This window comes from Lissotriton helveticus, chromosome 9 (genome assembly GCF_964261635.1).
Source record: "Lissotriton helveticus chromosome 9, aLisHel1.1, whole genome shotgun sequence".
NCBI classification, from domain to species: domain Eukaryota; kingdom Metazoa; phylum Chordata; class Amphibia; order Caudata; family Salamandridae; genus Lissotriton; species Lissotriton helveticus.
Genome location: NC_136070.1, coordinates 345,689,840 through 345,709,852, shown reverse-complemented (window position 1 = coordinate 345,709,852; position 20,013 = coordinate 345,689,840). Strand labels below are relative to the sequence as shown.

General features: G+C 43.6%; 1 protein-coding gene across 2 annotated transcripts in view; it reads right to left on the bottom strand.

Moving 5' to 3' along the window:
• Window positions 1-19,517, bottom strand: part of RIN3 (Ras and Rab interactor 3) — a 506,654-nt gene extending 487,137 nt beyond the window's left edge. Inside the window, exon 1 of one of the 2 annotated variants that reach the window (XM_078660076.1) lies at window positions 19,065-19,517. In XM_078660076.1, coding sequence (XP_078516202.1) covers window positions 19,065-19,102 — 38 coding nt within the window. In that variant the 5' untranslated portion in view covers window positions 19,103-19,517. The remainder of the gene's footprint in view (window positions 1-19,064) is intronic. The other variant, XM_078660075.1, reaches the window with a different exon arrangement.
• Between the last annotated feature and the right edge of the window lie 496 nt (window positions 19,518-20,013).

The window sequence follows — 20,013 nt, the reverse complement described above, 5'->3', positions numbered from 1 at the left end:
CACCCTCACACACACTGCCCACACACTGCCCACACTGCACCCTCACACACACTGCACACAATGCACCCTCACAGACACTGCACCCTCGCACACACTGCACCCTCGCACACACTGCACCCTCGCACACACTGCACACACCGCACCATAACACACACTGCACCCTCACACACTGCACCCTCACACACAGTGCACACACTGCACTCTCACACTCTGCGCACCCTCACACGCCACAATTACACTGCACTCAATTCAACATACACTCCAAATACCACTCAGTGCCACATAATTACACGCCACATAATTACACTGCACTCAATGGAACATACACTTCAAATACCACTCGGTGCCACATAATTACACGCCACATAATTACACTGCACTCAATGCAGCATACACTCCAAATCACACTCGGTGCCACATAATTACACGCCACATAATTACACAGCACTCAATGCAACATACACTCGGTGCCACAAAATTATATCCTACATAATTACACTGCACTCAATGCAACATACACTACAAATACCACTCAGTGCCACATAATTACACGCCACATAATTACACTGCACTCAATGGAACATACACTTCAAATACCACTCAGTGCCACATAATTACACGCTACATTATTACGCTGCACTCAATGCAACATACACTACAAATACCACTCAGTGCCACATAATTACACGCCACATAATTAAAACAGCACTCAATGCAACATACACTCAGTGCCACAAAATTATATGCTACATAATTTACACTGCACTCAATGTAACGTACCCTCCAAATAACACTCAGTGCCACATAATTACATGCCACAAAATTACACTGTACTGAATACAAAATACACTCCCCATATTGCCACTCAGTGCCACATAATTACACGCCACATAATTACACTCTTTTCAATGCAACGTAAATACACTCCACATAACAACACTCATACACCTCATACTTACACTTTACTCTATCTGTCTATCTATCGCACTCACTCTATCTATCTATTGATCGCCCTCACTCTATCTATCGCCCTCACTCTATCTATCGCATCACCATAGCATCAATCAGCACCACCACAGCATCACTCAGGGCACCACAACATCACTATGCACTACCACAGCATCACTGAACGCCACGGCATCACTTGTCGCCGCCACAGCATCACTTGTCGCCACCACAACATCAATCTGTGCAACAATTCAACAACTAGTTCAAATATGTTCTCTCAATGTTTCAAGCTTTATTACAAATGTCACAAAAAAATGTTAATATTTCGCTTCTGTTCTTGGATTTTCGTCACAATAAAATACAATTAACATAATCTTCACAAAAGTTATTTACAAAAGCTATTGCCATTATAAATTGCAATAACTTTTATTTAAGTATTAATTATTCAAAAAAATAAAAGCCATTTTTATTTGTAAAATAAATACATCTAAGTCACGTAAATACAACACATATTGCATTACAAATGATATAGGTGTCCCATTTGCAAAAGTTAAAAGTTTTGCCATTGTAAATGACAAAGCTATTAATTTCGCTATTTTCAAAACCAACTTATAAATAAAAAATTTGTCATTTACAATACCAATAGCTCAAACTTTCCTAATGCGAGACCTATTGCATTGCAAATGCTTGTTCATACTGTGAGTGAATCTAAAACAGACCACCGCAGAGACTCGAGGACCAAGTCGACTCATGCTGCTCACCTATTCATATTTACTTCACCATAGATGCCTTGGTTAGCACAGAGATCATCCACTTTATACTCTGAGCCGAGTACTGCAATGTCTACACTCAAACACTAGCTTGCATTCATATAAGATAGAGGAGTAAATACAACCAATTCTTGTTTCAACTACATTGTTATGGTCCCTGGATTTTTTTTATGAATGCTAATAACTTCACTGTTGTGTAACAGCTTGAATTAGGAGACAGAATACATCTCCATTGATTTTCAGAGGAAAGGATGAGCTACATACTGAATAAATCCTGAGAAGCCACTCTTTATGTATATTGTGCATGCAGGTTTCTTTCAGATTTAAGGGTCAGCTATGTAAAACTTAATTAGACAACAAAGTAGCAGCAGAAACGCTACACTTCCGGAGCTCGCCATGCTGCTTCCGGTTTGCAACAGGAAGCTTGGGAATGATGCTGTAAATGTGGGATGGAAGCATTGGTAGCCATAATCATTTACTGATCACCTCAGCACTGCCCCTTCAACGCCAAACCCGAGCTCATGAAGCTGGCAGTGGGTGAGCTCTGCTTGCAAGCATAAATGTGAGAGCCAGATTGTTAATGGCAGGTCTCCAAGCGATGAGGCAACACCCTTCTCATGAAATAATACAACATGTAGCTATGCAGATAGTGACAGGGTAGCTCGTCCAGGAAAGAGAACAGGCCCAAGAGGGGTAGAAGCCAAAGACTCATGCAGATGTGCCTCATGTCCTGGTCCAAAGCAGTGCTTAATTGTTCAACATAAATACACGAATACATAAATAAATGCAGGAGCTCACAGTTTTTCTTAGGAGCCCTCTGCTGGCACTGCTGAATGCAGGGTTGCCAAATCCCATCTTGATTCCACCGCACGCCTCTTTCTTCCATCACCCTGTCTTCCCATCGCCCTTTTGCAGGTTCTGTTGCATCCCTTTCTTCTCCTTTCATCATTGTTTTCTTATATTTCTCCCTTTTCTTCCTGTGTCTCTCTTGCTGGCAATCAATGTCTGATGATGAAAATTAAGTCCTGGACCTTAAAAAACGGGGTGCCTGTGCTCAGCACCGACAACCAATGGCAGAAATTAAGCACTGTCCTAGGCAACAGTTGCAGCGTGTTACGGTCACATGCTTAGTTAGCACAGACAGTTGGAGGCGGATATAGAAATCCAAAAATAAAAAAATTAGGTGTCTCGACTGCCTTCCTCTGTATTACCCAGCCCCATTGTGAGGACTGGAGCAGCTGATGGATCTGATGTGGGAGCCTTTAACAATTCCACCACTGGGTGCCGGATACCGCTGTGTTGATGTCACCCAAACTGGTGCCCAACTGGTCAAATAATTTAAACAATGCACTTAGTCTATATCTTTTGTGCCCCCACCCCCATAGAAGACCAGCATGTGAACCTCTGTCGGTCTGTCATGAACAGTCCTGCAAGTGTCCCTGAAATGCTGGGGACACTATTAGCAAATTAAATCTGGCTTCTTGTAATGTGGGTCCTGTATGTGTAGCCCCACTTTGGGCTGGTATTTTCAGTATCACTTTGTAGGCATTCAATTCCACCGTACTTCACAGGGCTCATCAAATAGTCACAGCGTTTTTCCACCTGACGGAGCTCACTCTAGGAGTCGATACTGCCATTGGAGAAATGTTCTGCCTTTGTTGTGTGTGTAGGGTGAGCCTTTGCGATGTTGGAATCAAGAAAGCGTGCTGCCATCTTTAAGTCAGGCCCTTGGTGCAGATACACAGCAAATTTGCATAGTTATTTACAGAGTTATGTTAATATAGTTACGACTTTTATAACAGTTATATGAGTCATATAGTTTCATAATCAAGTTACATAGTACCCTTGTTAGCACAGTCACATTGCGTAGTTAGTAAAGTTACTATACTTGCTTCCACTGATGCTGTATAGTTCAGTTACTATAGTTGCCTGGTGCATAACTGTATGGGTTACATTGTCAATATAGTTGCATAGTGAGTGCAGTTAGTAAAGTTACGCTGTTACACTCACTACAGCTACACACTAATTACACTTTCATACGTAACATATGTAAATGTAAACATAAATGTTCAGATATTATCATGCTCTTTAAGCATGCATGTATACTCTCATTTGTGGACAGATATGGGTCTGTGGTCCGGATTAAGTCATTTATACCCATGGGGCAGGACTGGGAACCCAAAGCAGCCCTGGCAATTTTGTAGGACCTCCTGAGCAAGGAATATATAACTTTTCGTGTATAGTTTCACAATAGTCATAAATTGATCAGTTCAACCAATAACAATTGTCCAAAATAGAATGTCCGTGGTATTTTTTATTCTTCTTCGATTCTTATCTTCACATGGACTTGTGAGACAGTATTCTTCAAACAAATGTATCTTGTGTTTTAGATCATAACACAACAGCCAACATGCATGTTTCGTCTTTGGTAGATCACCATAAAGACTTCCTCAGGGCTAAAGCAACAATCTGTATATTTATTAAATTCCTTTTTAGTATTGAGGCGAGTAAGGACAACTTAAACGTAAGTCAAAGCGATGCATATCATTGATTCCAACATCTTATTTTCTGTACACGCTACAATATTATTCTCCTTCGGTATCTTGCAGCCTCTCGCCCACGGAATCTGTAAGTCGTAGACTCCGCTCAGGTCATGAAGCCTGTGGGGTTTCTTCAGCCCGGCTTCTGAAATCAGCCGGGCTGGAGAAACCAGTGTGTGCATGTGTGTTTTGGTAAGCCTGAGACAGCCAGCTAAACACATACATGCACCCAAGAAGTGCACAAGCACTCCTCCACCCCCTCTCATGCCCCGCCTCTCCCTGCACAAGCTGGCTCGGAGCCGGCAAACAAAAAATAAAACAATGCTAGAACATAGTTTGATTTTTTATTTGCTGGCTCTGCGCCAGGCAGTGGGGCAACGCTCCTCTGCTATTGCAGAGGAGCCGACGCTGGTTATGAGGGCAAATATCAGCACCACTCCGCCTCCCCACATGCTCTCCCCATTGCTCTGTAACATAGTTTCATACTTCGCAGCCAAGAGCTATACCTGTCGTTCAAGGCTCTGAAACAGAGTTGTAGGCTTGAGTCGAAGGTGAGGGCCTATAACTAGGAAGAGGACCTTTAACAACTAGTATAACCCAAGGCAGAAGGCCTACAGGAACAGTCCACCCCTATGGCTAGAATGAATATGTTAAACTATAGAGGGAGAAACATGAAGACAAACTTTGGAACGTTGGAGCTGTTGCTTATACCATCCTTTATAAGCCCGGAGCTACTCCATTATCGTCATTAGAGTGCTCAACATTCCAATTTTCGAATTATAGCTGTGTCTCTTGAAGTGATAAACAGGAAAGCTGCATGCTACACATGCTGGGGATAGTTAGTGTATCTACAATTATATTTAGAAAGTCAAAGTAAATTACATGGTAATTTGAGCACTGTGTTTAGAAGCACCACGGCTGCAAGGATCTGATGGGTGATCTTCTACTGGACAAGTGTTGAGAAGCTCATTTCTAATATCCTGATCAAAGGAATTAGTACATCTTTATCCTAATGGATGGAATTCTGCCTGGGGTAAGCATTCGCATATAGTAATGTTGACAAAGCTGCAGATCTTTTTTAATGTGCCCTTCTTCAGGTACCCAATCTCCATCTAATCTCAATGTAGGGAGATCTAAAAGCACAAATTAAGAACAAGGAGAAATTGATGAAATGGAGACATGCACCTGTAATAACTTAGTTGTTTTTAGACACTGATGCTGCAGACGTCAACTAAGCTGCAGCAGTATTTTTACGATACAAAGTTGTTTTTAAGTCTGCGTGAAAATAAGTGGCTTGTCCAATCCTCATTAGGACTAGGTTTTGACAGTGTAGCTGTCCAACAGACGTTTTGCTAACGATATGCATAGAGTGGGATTTAAGTTCACCCCTTCATCTACTGTCTCTCTTCGACCAGCCACTGTCAGCTATTTGCCTTAGACTTGGTCAGTCACAAATAGGGTCTGCCCAGTGGAGTAATATTAATCTCTCACTTAATGCTATTGGGTGTTTGGATGTAGCCTTACCCTTCCACTCCAGTGCTTTCACTAAACAGCACGAGGGACCTCTTTACAATGATAGCCCTCTCAGTTCACCTATGCTGGCTCCCACCAGGTGTCTCGCTCTCGTGCCAAAACTGCATGCATTAGCACATGAAACTTAGACTTGTTGGCTCTGCTAATGCTAGTTTCCCTGTAATATTCTGGTACTTGCAATCTTGCATTCTGAACAATTTATTTTGCCAGCAACTGAAAGCAAAGGGTGAATGTGCTACAAATAGCTGGCGGAGGACACCTTGAAACTTCCTCCATGTGTCGTCACCACCATAAAGCTTATTCAGATCACACCTACAACTGTGCTGTGTTAAAGATGCGGTGTAGACCTTCACTGGGGACAGGAAACCACTCAAGCCACAACACATCCTCCCTCCGAAGCTCATGAAGATATTGTAACTCAGGTCAGTTTTCAGCTCGTGTTGTCTAGGAGTTGCGAGGAAGGCCTCAGGTCCACCAATCAGAGTTATCAAACAGCTGGATGTTATGACAGTTACTTTCAGTCAGTCCTATATTTTCAGCCAATAGCATCTTGGGAGTTGTAGTCCCTTACTGATAAAGAAAAACATTTTTTTTAAACCACAAATCCCAGCATGCTTGGTGCGGAGGTTTGAAATGGAAGGTCACATTTATGAACGGAGACCCATTTACAGCAAATTAACTTTCTCAATTAGGAAGGACATCAAGACCCCCCAAAATCCCCCCCCTCACTCAGCACCTTGAGACCCTAACGAGTGAGTAGTCGTGCTTTACAAATTACAGATTGACTGAATTATCTAATAAGGTGTACGGATTCAGCCCAATCTTAGGCCCGCATCAGCATGGCGAAGGGCACCAGGAGTGCTTGATACATATACATATTAGCACATCCCTCCCCTAGGCATGTAGCAGGAGCGTGAATCTCATGCTGTCTTGGTTTTACAGCCAACAGCCCATAGCAGGTGGAGGCATGTAGCTTCAGTTTTCCGATTAAAAGTAAGTGCCTACAGATCCAAGCATTCTAAATGCTGTTGAACGAAAAAGAAAGAAAGGACAAAGTTAGTAACCTTTGCCCATCATCCCCGAGATGATGCTAACATCCTTGGAGGCCAAATGAAAACCTGCAGCTGCCCTTGGCCACCAACTGGGAGTTGTGGGGAGGCATAGTTGAAGGAACATAATGAGCCGCTTCACAGAAAATATGGTAAGTGCAATGAACTGCCTGAAAGTCGTAATTTTGGAGGCAAAATTATTAACATATTTCAGAAATCGAGGTGAAGAAACATCAGTATTCACAAAAAAAAAGCTACGACGGAGCTGGGGACCAAGTAGTCACTGTGGTTTTCGACAAGGCGATGCGTAGCAGTGATGAGGGTGGTTTTTGAGACCATGCCTAGAATGATAAAACTGGCACTACAATTCCCAGCATGCTTAGTCCTGCTGGCCGAAAAAACATCACTTGGATAAATATGATAACACTCGTGACATGGGGACAAATTACAGCTATTACTTCAAAATGAGCTGACTAGAGGAGACTGACAGCTTTTACTTGCCACCAGTGTCTCTCTGGTCATACATTTCAACTAAGACCCATTTAAACATGCCTACAGGTATGTTTGTGCAGGTTGGTGTATTCTATTTTACTACTAAACCATCAGCTCTGTAGCACTCGGAGTAGATTCAATGTGCAGTGAACATATATATATTTTTAAAACCTATGCTCAGCTCTCTCTACTTCTGTTCTGCTACTTAATGGCATTTCGGTTTACTGGGGCATACCAACGTGGCCACGTGGACTCTAGCGTGTACTTGTTGCTGATGATGTACGTGTAGTGACTGATATATTTATGCCAGCCAGTCCAGTTCTCTTTAAGCCCCATATTTACATCAAAATATGCAAGGGGAGGAGGATGCCCGGGAGGTTGATGGGGTTGGACACAACAGGCGCCCAAAAGGACATGAAAAAGATAGTGATTAATCAATTACATGGCAATTTTAAACAGCTTGCAAGAAATTTAAAAAATGGCTGTAAATAGAAAAAAAAGATAAAAAGATCAAAAGGGGCCAACACACTCATAAGATGAAGCAGATGTGCCTATATAATGTGTTATTGTAAATAACAAGTCCCAGGATAGAGGAGCACAGGAGGCGCAACAGGGGTCTCATTGCATTTAGAGAATATAAAGTGCTTGAAAGAGCACACTTCAAACAACAGGTGCAGCCAAGTAGAAGAGAAAGTTAGAGGACTGTTTTGGTTTGAAACAAAAAAAGGAAAAAACAAGACAAAACATATATAGTACCTCTAGATCTCTGCTGCACGCAACAGAAGGCCTCCGTGAGAACTCAAAATATTTGCCCTCTTGTTACGGACTTTTCAGACTGATTTGGCCTCGTAGCGCTATATTCGCATATTATCGAGTTACGATTTCAGCCCGGAGTCGGATTTAGTCTGATGATGTGTTTTGGATTTTGTCTTCTGCTCATATTCATGGGTAGGAAGCCAGTGCACCGACATATGTATAATACACAGAATGGTCCGCACAGCTTTCGTCGTTTATGGTTTACATCCCCATTCTTGTTTTGTTCTGACTCACTGCCACACTCCAGCATAGTTCTCTTCATGGAGTCTTTGTCCACCGCTTTGGCAGATGATTTTGGATATCCATGAGGAAAGACTCCAGCTAGTAGTGGACAGGTAAGTCCAAAAGACTTACCTGGTTGTCTGCACCACCACACTTTACATCCATGTCTTATTTTCTCTGAGGCTAAAGCATTGTGTGGCATGCAGTACTTACGAAAATAAAAGAGAAAGTGTGTTTATGCGTGTCCTCACATCTCAATATGTAAGCCTGGCATAAATTCAGGGCTTGCAATGGAAATATAGAAGTGCAGGTACTCGCTATTTATAGAGACTGTTTGCTCTTGAGAAGTGCAGGTGCTCTCCCATTAAATGTATTGCAGCAGTGCTGAGAAGTGCAGGTGCTCTCCCATTAAATGTATTGCAGCAGTGCTGAGAAGTGCAGGTGCTCTCCCATTTAATGTATTGCAGCAGTGCTGAGAAGTGCAGGTGCTCTCCCATTTAATGTATTGCAGCAGTGCTGAGACGTGCAGGTGCTCTTTCATTAAATGTATTGCAGCAGTGCTGAGAAGTGCAGGTGCTCTCCCATTTAATGTATTGCAGCAGTGCTGAGAAGTGCGGGTGCTCTCCCATTTAATGTATTGGAGCAGTGCTGAGAAGGGCGGGTGCTCTCTCATTAAATGTACTGCAGCAGTGCTGAGAAGTGCAGGTGCTCTCCCATTAAATGTACTGCAGCAGTGCTGAGAAGTGCAGGTGCTCTCCCATTAAATGTACTGCAGCAGTGCTGAGAAGTGCAGGTGCTCTCCCATTAAATGTATTGCAGCAGTGCTGAGAAGTGCGGTGCTCTCCCATTAAATGTATTGCAGTAGTGCTGAGAAGTGCAGGTGCGCTCCCAATAAATGTACTGCAGCAGTGCAGGTGCTCTCCCATTAAATGTATTGCAGCAGTGCTGAGAAGTGCATGTGCACTCCCATTAAATGTACTGCAGCAGTGCAGGTGCTCTCCCATTAAATGTACTGCAGCAGTGCTGAGAAGTGCAGGTGCTCTCCCGTTAAATGTCTAGCAGCAGTGCTGAGAAGTACAGGTACTCTCCCATTAAATGTATTGCAGCAGTGCTGAGAAGTGCAGGTGCTCTCCCATTAAATGTACTGCAGCAGTGCCGAGAAGTGCAGGTGCTCTCCCATTAAATGTACTGCAGCAGTGCCGAGAAGTGCAGTTGCTCTCCCATTTAATGTATTGCAGCACTGCTGAGAAGTGCAAGCACTCTTTCTTTCAAATTAAAGCACTCTTTCTTTCAAATTAAAGAAGTGCAGGTACTCAGCACCGGACAGCACCTGCACATTTAAGGCACTGCACGTCATTAGTTTGAGGACCACGGCTTTACAATGACAGCACCCTAGTGTATTTAGTCATTTTAGAGCAAGAGTTTATTTAGCAAAAAAAACAACAACAAAAATCACACAACTGTTTAGTCTGTACAATTTACCCAGTGTGAAGGGGGTGAGAGGGAGCGCATGTCTGGGTATGTAACCTTTAGTGAAGGTGATCTTCAAAGGTTATGGCTACGGGCTTCCACTAACTAGATGGCGTGCAAGCAACAGCATTCTTCCCCTCCATCCCATAGCATCATCCTCAACGCAGCCTCTCAAGGACTGCCTGGTGCTGTAAAAATAAAAGGGCTGCCAAATCTCCATATGTATCCATGTATGCGGACTAGAGCCGTCAATCCCGCCAGAAATATAAAATGGACACCTAATATGTACTCTACAACAGTAAATAATAGTTTTTAAAAAACAAAAACATTATGGTACATTTGCAATGGTCTATCATGACAAAACCTGATCAGACCAGAGCAATCCATCTGTGGTAAGGATGGAAACGGCCAGTAGCTGAACTCTGCTATGTCACTGGTGTTCTCAAAGGGCGGGAAATGGGTACCTGCACTTCTTGAATTTGCAAAGAAATGGGTAGTATTACTTCTCAGTAGTGGTGCAACATTTGTAAGGGGAGACGACCATTGATTCTCAGTGACATACCAGTACTTTGGGTAGCAAATTCTTGCGCTTCTAAATGTCCATTTAAAGCCTTGGGGCAGACCCACAGAAGAGTTTCTTATGGATGTACGGCATTACGACACGTACTGTTACAACGCGTGCCGTTACAACGCGGTTTTTTCAACGCAAGTCGTTACCACGACTTGCGTTGGAGGGGGTGCGGACTTAGGAATTTTTTAATTTACTATTCCAACACCAGCCTACGTACAGTAGGGAAGGTGTTGGATAGTAAATTAAAAAATTCCTTGTCCTGCAGCGCCCTCCAGCGCAAGTCGTGGTGACGACTTGCGTTGAAAAGACCGCGTTGTAACGGCACGGCGGTGTAACAGCCGCGTCGTAAAGGCTGTTCACCTTTTAATATATATGCAATTGCTGAATTTGAGGCGATTCCATTTAAATCTGAGACCTGGTAACTGATGGAGGTTGGCAAATCCTCGGAAATATATTTGGAACTCTGAGGGAATGTCTTCAGATTTTGTTTAACCAAACAAGGTAAAATCTGCACAAAATACCTAAGAAATCTGCAACTATCATTGGCAAAGTCAATAAATCTGGCGTTCTTTATAGTATATGTATTCCTTGTTCCAATGGGTATATGTTCTTCAGTGATATTGTTGGATGCACAAAAATAAAACTTACCAAGACAAGCCCCATGCACCCAGACAATACCCAGCTGTATATGCATGCATGTGCACGTGCCATCACGCAACAGAGACATGGGCACATGTAGACACCGGTTTACATTGGGTGGACGATGTATTGAGAGCTGTGTATTTGTATATAATGAAAAGATGGATGGATACAGAGCTTAATTTGAGCCGGTGGTTTCCACTGGCACTCATTTTTGAGGATCGGCACTTATTTTTATGAGAGCAAAAGCACACAAAATGGAGAGAAGACAGAGAACCATCAGAAAGGGAGAAAACAGAACCCTACAAGAGTGACACGAAGAACAGGAAGTATCTGGTGAATTCAAAAAGGCATGAGGTAGATTTTGGACTATGCAGCTTTGGTACTCAACACTACCACATTCAGTTGCACAAGCCACGGGTTCCTGAGCAGAACCCTAGCCACCGGCACTTATTCTTTTATATGTAAGGCACTGGGTGGATACAAAGGCAGGTGGGTACAAGGATGGGTGCCATTCCATAGCCGGATGGATGCAAGTACTGCTGGATCGATGAATATATGTGCTAGAGAGATTAACGCTTGGCTATAGGTAGATGGAAATGTACCTTGGCAGAGTGGATGGATGAATAGGTGCGGGTACTTGTGTGTGGAGGGGTGCACGAATGTTCAGAGAGAAGAATAACTTTGAGTGCCTGTGAGGACAAGTTTGAGTCCAAGGGAGGATGAACTGATGGCTTGGTGGGTAAGTGGATGCAAAAAAAGAATGCAAAGATGTATGTAGTAAGTACAAGCTTTTCAATAACAGCGATCTGTTAATGACCAATTAATATTTAATGAACAAGATTTCTAAGGACTGTATTATGAGTACTGCGGTCCGAGGACCTCTGTATTCGCGGATGCGGTTCAATCACTGCCATCCCTGCAGGTTCGCCCGCCGTATAGGGAGTGCAGAGGCCGGACCGCCGCCTCCGCCGGGAGCCAGCATCCCACAGCCATGGGGACAGGAGCAGGAATATGCTGGTGGTGGCGATGTGGCATCGCCAAGTATATTCCGACTTTAATTTCCACCGCCCTTTTCAAGGCCGTGACCCTGCCCTGAAAAGGGTGGTGAACATGAAAGTAATGGGGGGCCTAACAGGACCCCTTGCTGCTTCTGGTCCTGGGGGTGTTGCAGGGGGCACATATTGTGCCCACTAAAATTGCACCCCCATTCCTGCACGATATGGCATGGTGAATGCCACACCATGCAGGTATGTGCTGCAGGCACTGTCATGGCGGCGGTCTGCTGTTAAGGTTCTCCTATGAGCCTTAAACAGCTGCCGCCATGACAGCGCCGAAGCACTGCCTACCCACCATGGATTAAAGTCGTAATCTGGCGGGTGGGCGCACCACAGGCTTGGACTGCCAAAATTGTAATCAGGTCCTACATCTGATCTGACACTGTGATTAAGCACAGGGCCACTCCCTGAACAGTATTCCAGGCTTTGTAGCCTACGGACTGATTGTTCGAACTGGCAGCAATGCGCTTTACACCTGCACTACTCCTGCAGTCCGCAGACTGTATGGACAATAAACAGGCACTAAAATCACCTGGTGAGCTAGGAGCATGCCTCCTTATAAGTTTAGAAAACATGATTGTTGCAAAATAATTTTTTTCAGGTATCAAGTGGCACATATTAATAAGTTCAAAACAGCTGTTATTTTTAACATTCATAATTTTTATAAACAAATTCCTTTTGTGTAAGTAAACAGTGTATCGTTCCATTTGATTTTTTTATTGCAGATACAGCACAGCTACCAGAACAATAAGGACCAAATTAGTTCTGTAGGAAACTGTGACTTCCATACATACATCACCCATGTTGCCTTGAGGAGTATAGAATAGATGTGAGTGTTATCATGCAATAAGGTGAAGAACCTAATCAGCCCTTTAAAGCAGACAGGGCACAAAGTGATAACATGTCTCCATGTAATAAGGGTAACGTGTGAAGCCAATATAATAATGAGACAAAAGTGACACTATAAGTCCCACCAGACGTGATCCTCCTGATATAAAGATGGGACGGAAAGAAGGCCACATGGATGACATGGGTTCAAACAACAGTTAAGGCTCCGAAGTGAGCAGAATAGACAGCTCTGTTAGCTATCCACTGTTCACCAGTGTCTCTCTGGCAAAAAATTTCAATCAGGACCTATATTTTTTGTTAGATAGAAAGATTTTGTTTTCAAAAACAAGTTATAGCAAACAATGATTCTACTCAGTTTACAACCAGATATACAATAATCCAGTGTGAAAACAGACCCCATGGCCGCGTGACCCCGACCAATCCCGGGATAAGCAACATGGCACCTACGCATTATGTTAACCAACCAGACCATAACAGTCCACCATTTCCTCCATATTTTCACGTACTTCTGAGGGCAGACCCTCCGCTCATATGTTGCTTCTTCTAATTTGCCTCACCAGTCCATGCCTCGTGTCCAGGCTTCCAAAGCCGGGGCTGAGGGGGAGGTCCAGTTGTGGGCTATGTTGCGTTTTGCTACGAGTGTGCCAAGACCAATTAAAAATCTATCCCCTCCTGGGCCGTCCACATCATCCAGGATACCCAACCGTGTAATGAGTGGATTCAACTCGATGAGAACCCCTACCACCGCGGGGAGGGCACTGAGAATGGTAGTCCGATAGGCCTGAATCACTGGACATGACCAAACCCTATGGAAGAAATCAACCCTTGGGTCGTGGTACCTTGGGCAAGTGGAGAGCTACGAATGCCAGCCTTCCATAAGCGATGCAGTGATAAATAGGATTGATGGAGATACCGCCATTGTGTGAGATAATCAGGACCTATTTAAAGTTTCCTGCAGGCGTGCTTGTGCACAATTGTGCAGATGCTCTTTGTTTTCGAAATACATGGCCATTTATTCACACTGTATGCAGGGGTCCTCCTCTCACTACCACCGTTCTGCTGTTCCATGAGCCTGCCAGGCTGCTGGCACATACCATCTGTGATGACTTAACGACTGATGGTCCATATCACGAGGCAGGTTGTAGCGACCTTAGGACCAGAGTACAAGTGGGCTGGAAAAGGGCGAGTGATTTACTGGGTGCAGTAAATACCTCATATTCAGAAATCTACTCTGGAAAAAGAGGAATTGGATGTAAACATTTATGTTTTTTTGCAACATGTTTCGCATATATCTGAATGAATTTCACCCTTCTCCCAAGCTATATTTCACTAAGTTTGATCTGCCAAAATGTATCAAGGGAAAGTTGTAGGGAGAGGTGTTAGCCAGGAAGCTTGGCATTCCAACCACTGACTGCACAAACAGGAATGTACCACCCACTCGGGACCAGGCTCCACGTGTTTTGCTCTCTCAGACTCCAAATATTTCAAGTTGAACTTACTCAATTTAGCAAACTACACCGTACCACAGATGACCAAATCCTCAACTCCAGTGCCCAAACTCCACACCCAGTCCTCCTACTACAGCCAGGAACACATGATTAGTACAGCATCCTTCAGCAGCCAAGGCCTATAAAAGATGTTCATCTTTGTAAGACCACCATTCCATCCATTTAGGACTCTCTTTATCCCCTGTATTTATAATAAGGAAACTAACAGTCTCCAGCATCCATTTCACACTGAACACAACAAACAGCAAGTGACAAATAGAGTCATATCCACATAGGGCGGGGCTCCAACTCTACCAGATTTTACAATGCACTACAATTTTTACCAATTTACTTGGAAATAAGAAACATCTGTATTATCAGCACAACAAGGAGGAAAAGAAAAGCATAGAGAATTAAATCCCTCCCCAACCGCCCCCCCCCCCCCCCGGCGTGGAAATTGGCAGAGCGTCAAGGTAGTCAACTGGTAGCACTCCATGATACCGCTCCAGGGCATTATGTTTTTTTCAAAGATCTACTCATTAGCATCCTGCCCCTCCAAGGAATGTGCCTTTTCCCTGAATTCATTCCGCAGCCTTTAGGGCACAGCATAGTCTAATATCAAATCTTTATGGATTTCCTTGACATCTTTACAGCCTTCGTGGGTAGACTGTAAAGTGCATCAAAGTCTGAGAATGCCCCAGTCTTGAAATGCAAGATTTCTACTCTTTATAGCTAACTTTAGCAGTACACGCCAACTTTTTAAAAGAGGAACTTCACTACTGTGAGTCACAGTGAGTGGTAAGGAACACATTTTTTATGAAAAGAGGCAGTGTCCTTTTTCAACCACAAACTGGTGCTGGGTCAATTTCCATCAGAATAAGCATCTTTTCAGCAAACTTCAACACAATCCTGTTATAATTAAACCATCGAACAGCCAAAACATTAAAAAAAATCCGCACAATCTTCTACTTCTTTTATTCTAACTCAACATTAAAGTTTAGGTTGACAAACTCAGATAGATTCAATGCTACTGACGTTTGCTTTGAAATTTGTAAACATATATAAACATTTAACAGAAGCACACTAATAATTGTAGGTTTTACTTGCACATAAGGTGGGTCTTTTAATTTTTTCTATCTGGTAAAGTAAAAAAACCATATGCAGCTTAGAAGAACATTATTTTAATCAGCTCATTACAGCCAACCTGTTTTGTTCCTTCTTGGGACTTTTTAAAGGCAAGGCCGTTCATTGAGAGACTCTTAATTTTAATAGCAAAGGGTTTCATATAGCTTATTACAAAGCTCTATTACTTTAAATAAATTTAAACAGGTGTTACTCTCACACAATGTGAAGGGGCTCACTGTAATTCAGCAATGGGAGGATGCAAGACGGAGCAGGCCCTAAGAAACTGAACTCATGGCATGTAGGTACCAAACAAAAATCCACACTGAGCACCGGTCTCCCTTTTTCTCTGACAACCTGTTAGTCTACTTATCCGATCGATCTACAGTAAAACTATCTAAGGTGTGATTTAGTAAAATGTCATTGTAATTGCAGTTTTATAGCTCTTACTACCCCTGATGCTACGTCGAAGCGCTTTTTCGGCAAGTAGCCCACTACTCCGGAACAAAAAGAGGATTAGTGGTGAATAAGTATAGGGAGAAATGAAATTAATTTGAGCGGTCGACATGCGAGTTTGTTATTTGGATTGAAAAAGGATAGTGGAGGGATAGAAGAGGGAAGGGTTTGCATTTATATAGCACTTGCTATCCCCGATGAGGTGTGAAGCGTTTTCTTGGTGGGTAGCACGCTACTCCGGAACCCAACTAGGATTAATGGGGAATAAGTGTAGGGAAATATGAAATTAACCTGGGCGAAGGAAATGTTAGTCTGGCATTTGAATTGGAAAGGATAGTGGGGGGGGATAGAAGAGGGATGGGTCTAGAAAATGTCTTTTTGGAGTTCATAGCAGTAGGAGACGGTTTAGTGGGTTAGGTGGACACATGGCTAAACAATCAATAAGGTGTCATGGAACAAACCTAAAATACAAAATAGTCACTCAATTATACCTGCAGTAGCTTCAAGAATCAGCAATATTTGACCACCAACCTAGGCGGATGCTTAAATATTACTTAAATTAATATTTTCCGTAATGTTCATTTGTTTGAAGACATTCTTCTAAAAGCATCTTTGAAAAATTACAAAAGACCTCAAATAGTTTTCTCTAGGCGAGCAAGGTGGTTAGACTTACTGGAGTCAGAAGAAGCTAAGATGATCTCTTAGCAGGAACAGTGGGCTTCACTGAAGTATTGGTGCTACATTTGTCCTTCACGCCTGAAGAGAGCCTGGACCCTAAAGTGTATCCTTTCTCGAATGCCAGACAACGGATGCATATATGAAGGGCTTCAGTACGAGCAGGGAGAGAATCTCTCGCATTTATCTCACCCTAACCAAATTACCCCAAAAAACTAAAGCAAACGCTCATCATTGAAAAAGACTGGCACGTGAGCTCTATTAAAACAGATTTAACATTATACAGTTATACATCTCTCCATAAATTGGATTATGCAGCACTACCAAATAAAGATGCTAATATTACCAATTTGACTGGTACTGGTTATCCAGACCAGAAAGATGCGAGAAACTGCACCAGCACTTAACACATAGCACTCAGTAGCGAGCGCTTAACTCACTTAATGCTTGTTACAGTTGTTTTAATCAGCTGGAACTGCTCTTAACCAACTTCCAAGCATCATTTACAGAGGAACTAAATTTGTCCAAATTGTGGAAGTGTTCCCAAAATTGTATTTGAGACCTGGAAAACTCAACCCAAATCAGCTGTCTCCCCGGATCAAAGTGGACAACCATGCAAGTCGCTGGGGCTTGTACTAGATAAAATAAAATGAGCAAGTAGGCTATTCTACCAACTAATACAAGTTTTAAAACTGTAAACCTTACAGTCTGAAAACCTAATTATAGTAAATCACTCACTTGCTTTGTCAGGCTTAAAATTACAGCAATGCCGTTGCACCAAAATTCACATGCACAATTATTTATTGGCATTTCACCCCCTCAAGGGAAAATTCAGCAGGTTTTACCCACCAACATATGTGTGATGGTCATTGAACAACTTATTTCAATATACAGATGAGTGACCAATTTAGGGGCATTTTGGAGGGGTGAAAAGCAGGAAAATTGACACCACCTGGTCCAGCATTCCATGAAAGAATCCTCCACTTCTCGGGCTTGCTTAAGACACGTGCCTAAATTATGAAACTCTTTACACAGGTAAAGAGTTTCATACCATAAGGGACTGATTTCTTGAAACGTACATCAACCACCCCTCTAATATCTCTGGCGCCACCGATGAGCGATAAACTGTATTCACCGAATCCGTTTCAGAAGCTACATTGTATCTGTTATATCACGCATCTTGTTAGCTTGTTCCAAATATGCTTAATGTGGATACATAATAGTAACACAGTTTATTGAAGCGGTAAGAAGGATAAACTCTGGACTATGTTCTTGTGTGTTGACGTGTTGGTAAACCCCACCTCTCTCACTTTGTACATAATGTGCTGATTCTGTGCAATTCCCAAGCACTCTTATGTTATAGGACATGCATATGATTCTTGTGAGGCACTCTGAGGGGGGTGGGGGGGGGAGGAAAGCACTCTACCTGGCCAGGTATAACAAGGTGCACTAAGGCAGTTCCCCTGCCCCGCCTCTACAAACAGGATGCAGATAAATGCTTGTCCCGGATCTGCCACAACAACAAAGCACATAGCCAGCTCCTCTCAGACAAAAAGTTACCCACGAGCACCAGCGAAAACACAGCACCGAGAATCTGCTCCCATGAGGAGGCGCATAAGCAAAGTATACAGAGACGCCCCATGACCGGGTGCTGCAGAAAGCACTTTAGCACCCTTTACAAAGTGCCTACACCAGGCGAGTCACGTTTCCCGGCTCCACGCATGACTAGCTCATCCAGTCCAGGTTTTACTGTGCATTCTGGGACTTGTAGTCCCAATTTATCCCGTTACAAAATCATGACTGCAAGTCTCAGGTTTCAAAGAAAAAAAAATCTCGACTGTATGAGCTATTCACGAGTGGACATGGGAAATGTGCGATTTCTGCATATAGTGTGCAGTGTACAAAACAAGCCCTGTCTAGCCAGCACCAAGAGAGAAGCTGCTCACTAAGCATTGTTTACAATTAGGGGAGGTAATTACCCTCCGCAAGGTAACTGGGCATTAGATGACTTCATGTCTTTAAAAACACAAAACAGTCTGTGCCTCTGGATGGCGCGAGCATCTGGATTAGGAGTCACACACCCCGAGTTTAGAAGGTCGCTTGCATTGCTTCTACACACAAGTTTGCAGAGGTCCCACCCTCTGAGCAAGGCCCCTTCTATCACAGGTAGACAAAAAGCGGTTCAGCTGTTTACAGTAAGGACAGATCTATGCAGCTGAATTCTTTCTTTGATGGTGAACTCCACAGCAGCGCAGCGTTCCTGTACCTTCCAAACATCAGGCAGTTCAACGGTGGGACGTGCTGTCGCCAGCTGTGCGCCTCCACCAAGACCCGGGAAAAGGAGGGGGGCGGTAAACGAAGCCTTACCTGCAGCTCCCCTCTTCTGCTTCGGTGGGCGAGTCCATTGCTGCCGCTGGCCGCGCTACCACGGGGTGCAACGGGGGAAGATCGGACCAGCCTTCCTTCAGCGGAAAGAACAGTCCTGGAGGAATCCCCAGCCCATCCGGTCTCCCTTCCAGGAACTGGTACAATCCAGTGACTGGCGAGCCTCGCGGACAAGCTTCCACGAGCCCTCCTTTCCACTCCAGGTCACCCCGGGGCCCCCTCAGGCACAGGGGCTCGCGCCACCAGACTCCCTCGCAGAGGACAGAGTGCGTCTTGCAAGGGGCAGTGTTGTGTGTGCGTGCAGCGCTCAGGGCTTTTCTCACTTCTGTAGCCGACTTCCTGTGCGAGAAGTGACTACGGCTCACGAAGAAGCCCGAAGACCAGCCCCTCTCTCTCACCGGCCCCTCTCTCTCCCCGGTCAAACTTTCTACGGGACTTTTTCTTCATCTCCTAGAAGCATCGGGTGTCTGCAGAGAGAGGGGAGCAGCAGCCGAACTGGAAAGCAAGATTTCTGCCCGGTGAAAGGAGGGCCAGAAGTCGTTGCCTTCTCGTCGTTGGCAGGATACAAATAATAAAATAATAAATACAGTGTTATCTGAAAAAGAAAGAAAAGGGTGAAACGAGCAGCGAGAAATAAATAAACACATTTTAAGTACAATAACAAAACATTACAATCTGCATAATATGAGCTGCAAAAAAACACAAACACGCTAGAATTTAAGAAGTGTGTGACTTATGAACGAGCCACGTTGTGTATTTTTAGTATTTTGCCCCCGTTAAGAAATGAGTACAAATTGTGCGCTCTCAATTTTTGGTTAGGCACAGGTAAGACCAGTTTTTAGTTGGTTGAACTGCCTGCGCAAACTGAAACAAGCATTGGCAAATCCAATAGGTCTCGTCCACAGGCGAGCTATTGACTATGGCAATCGGG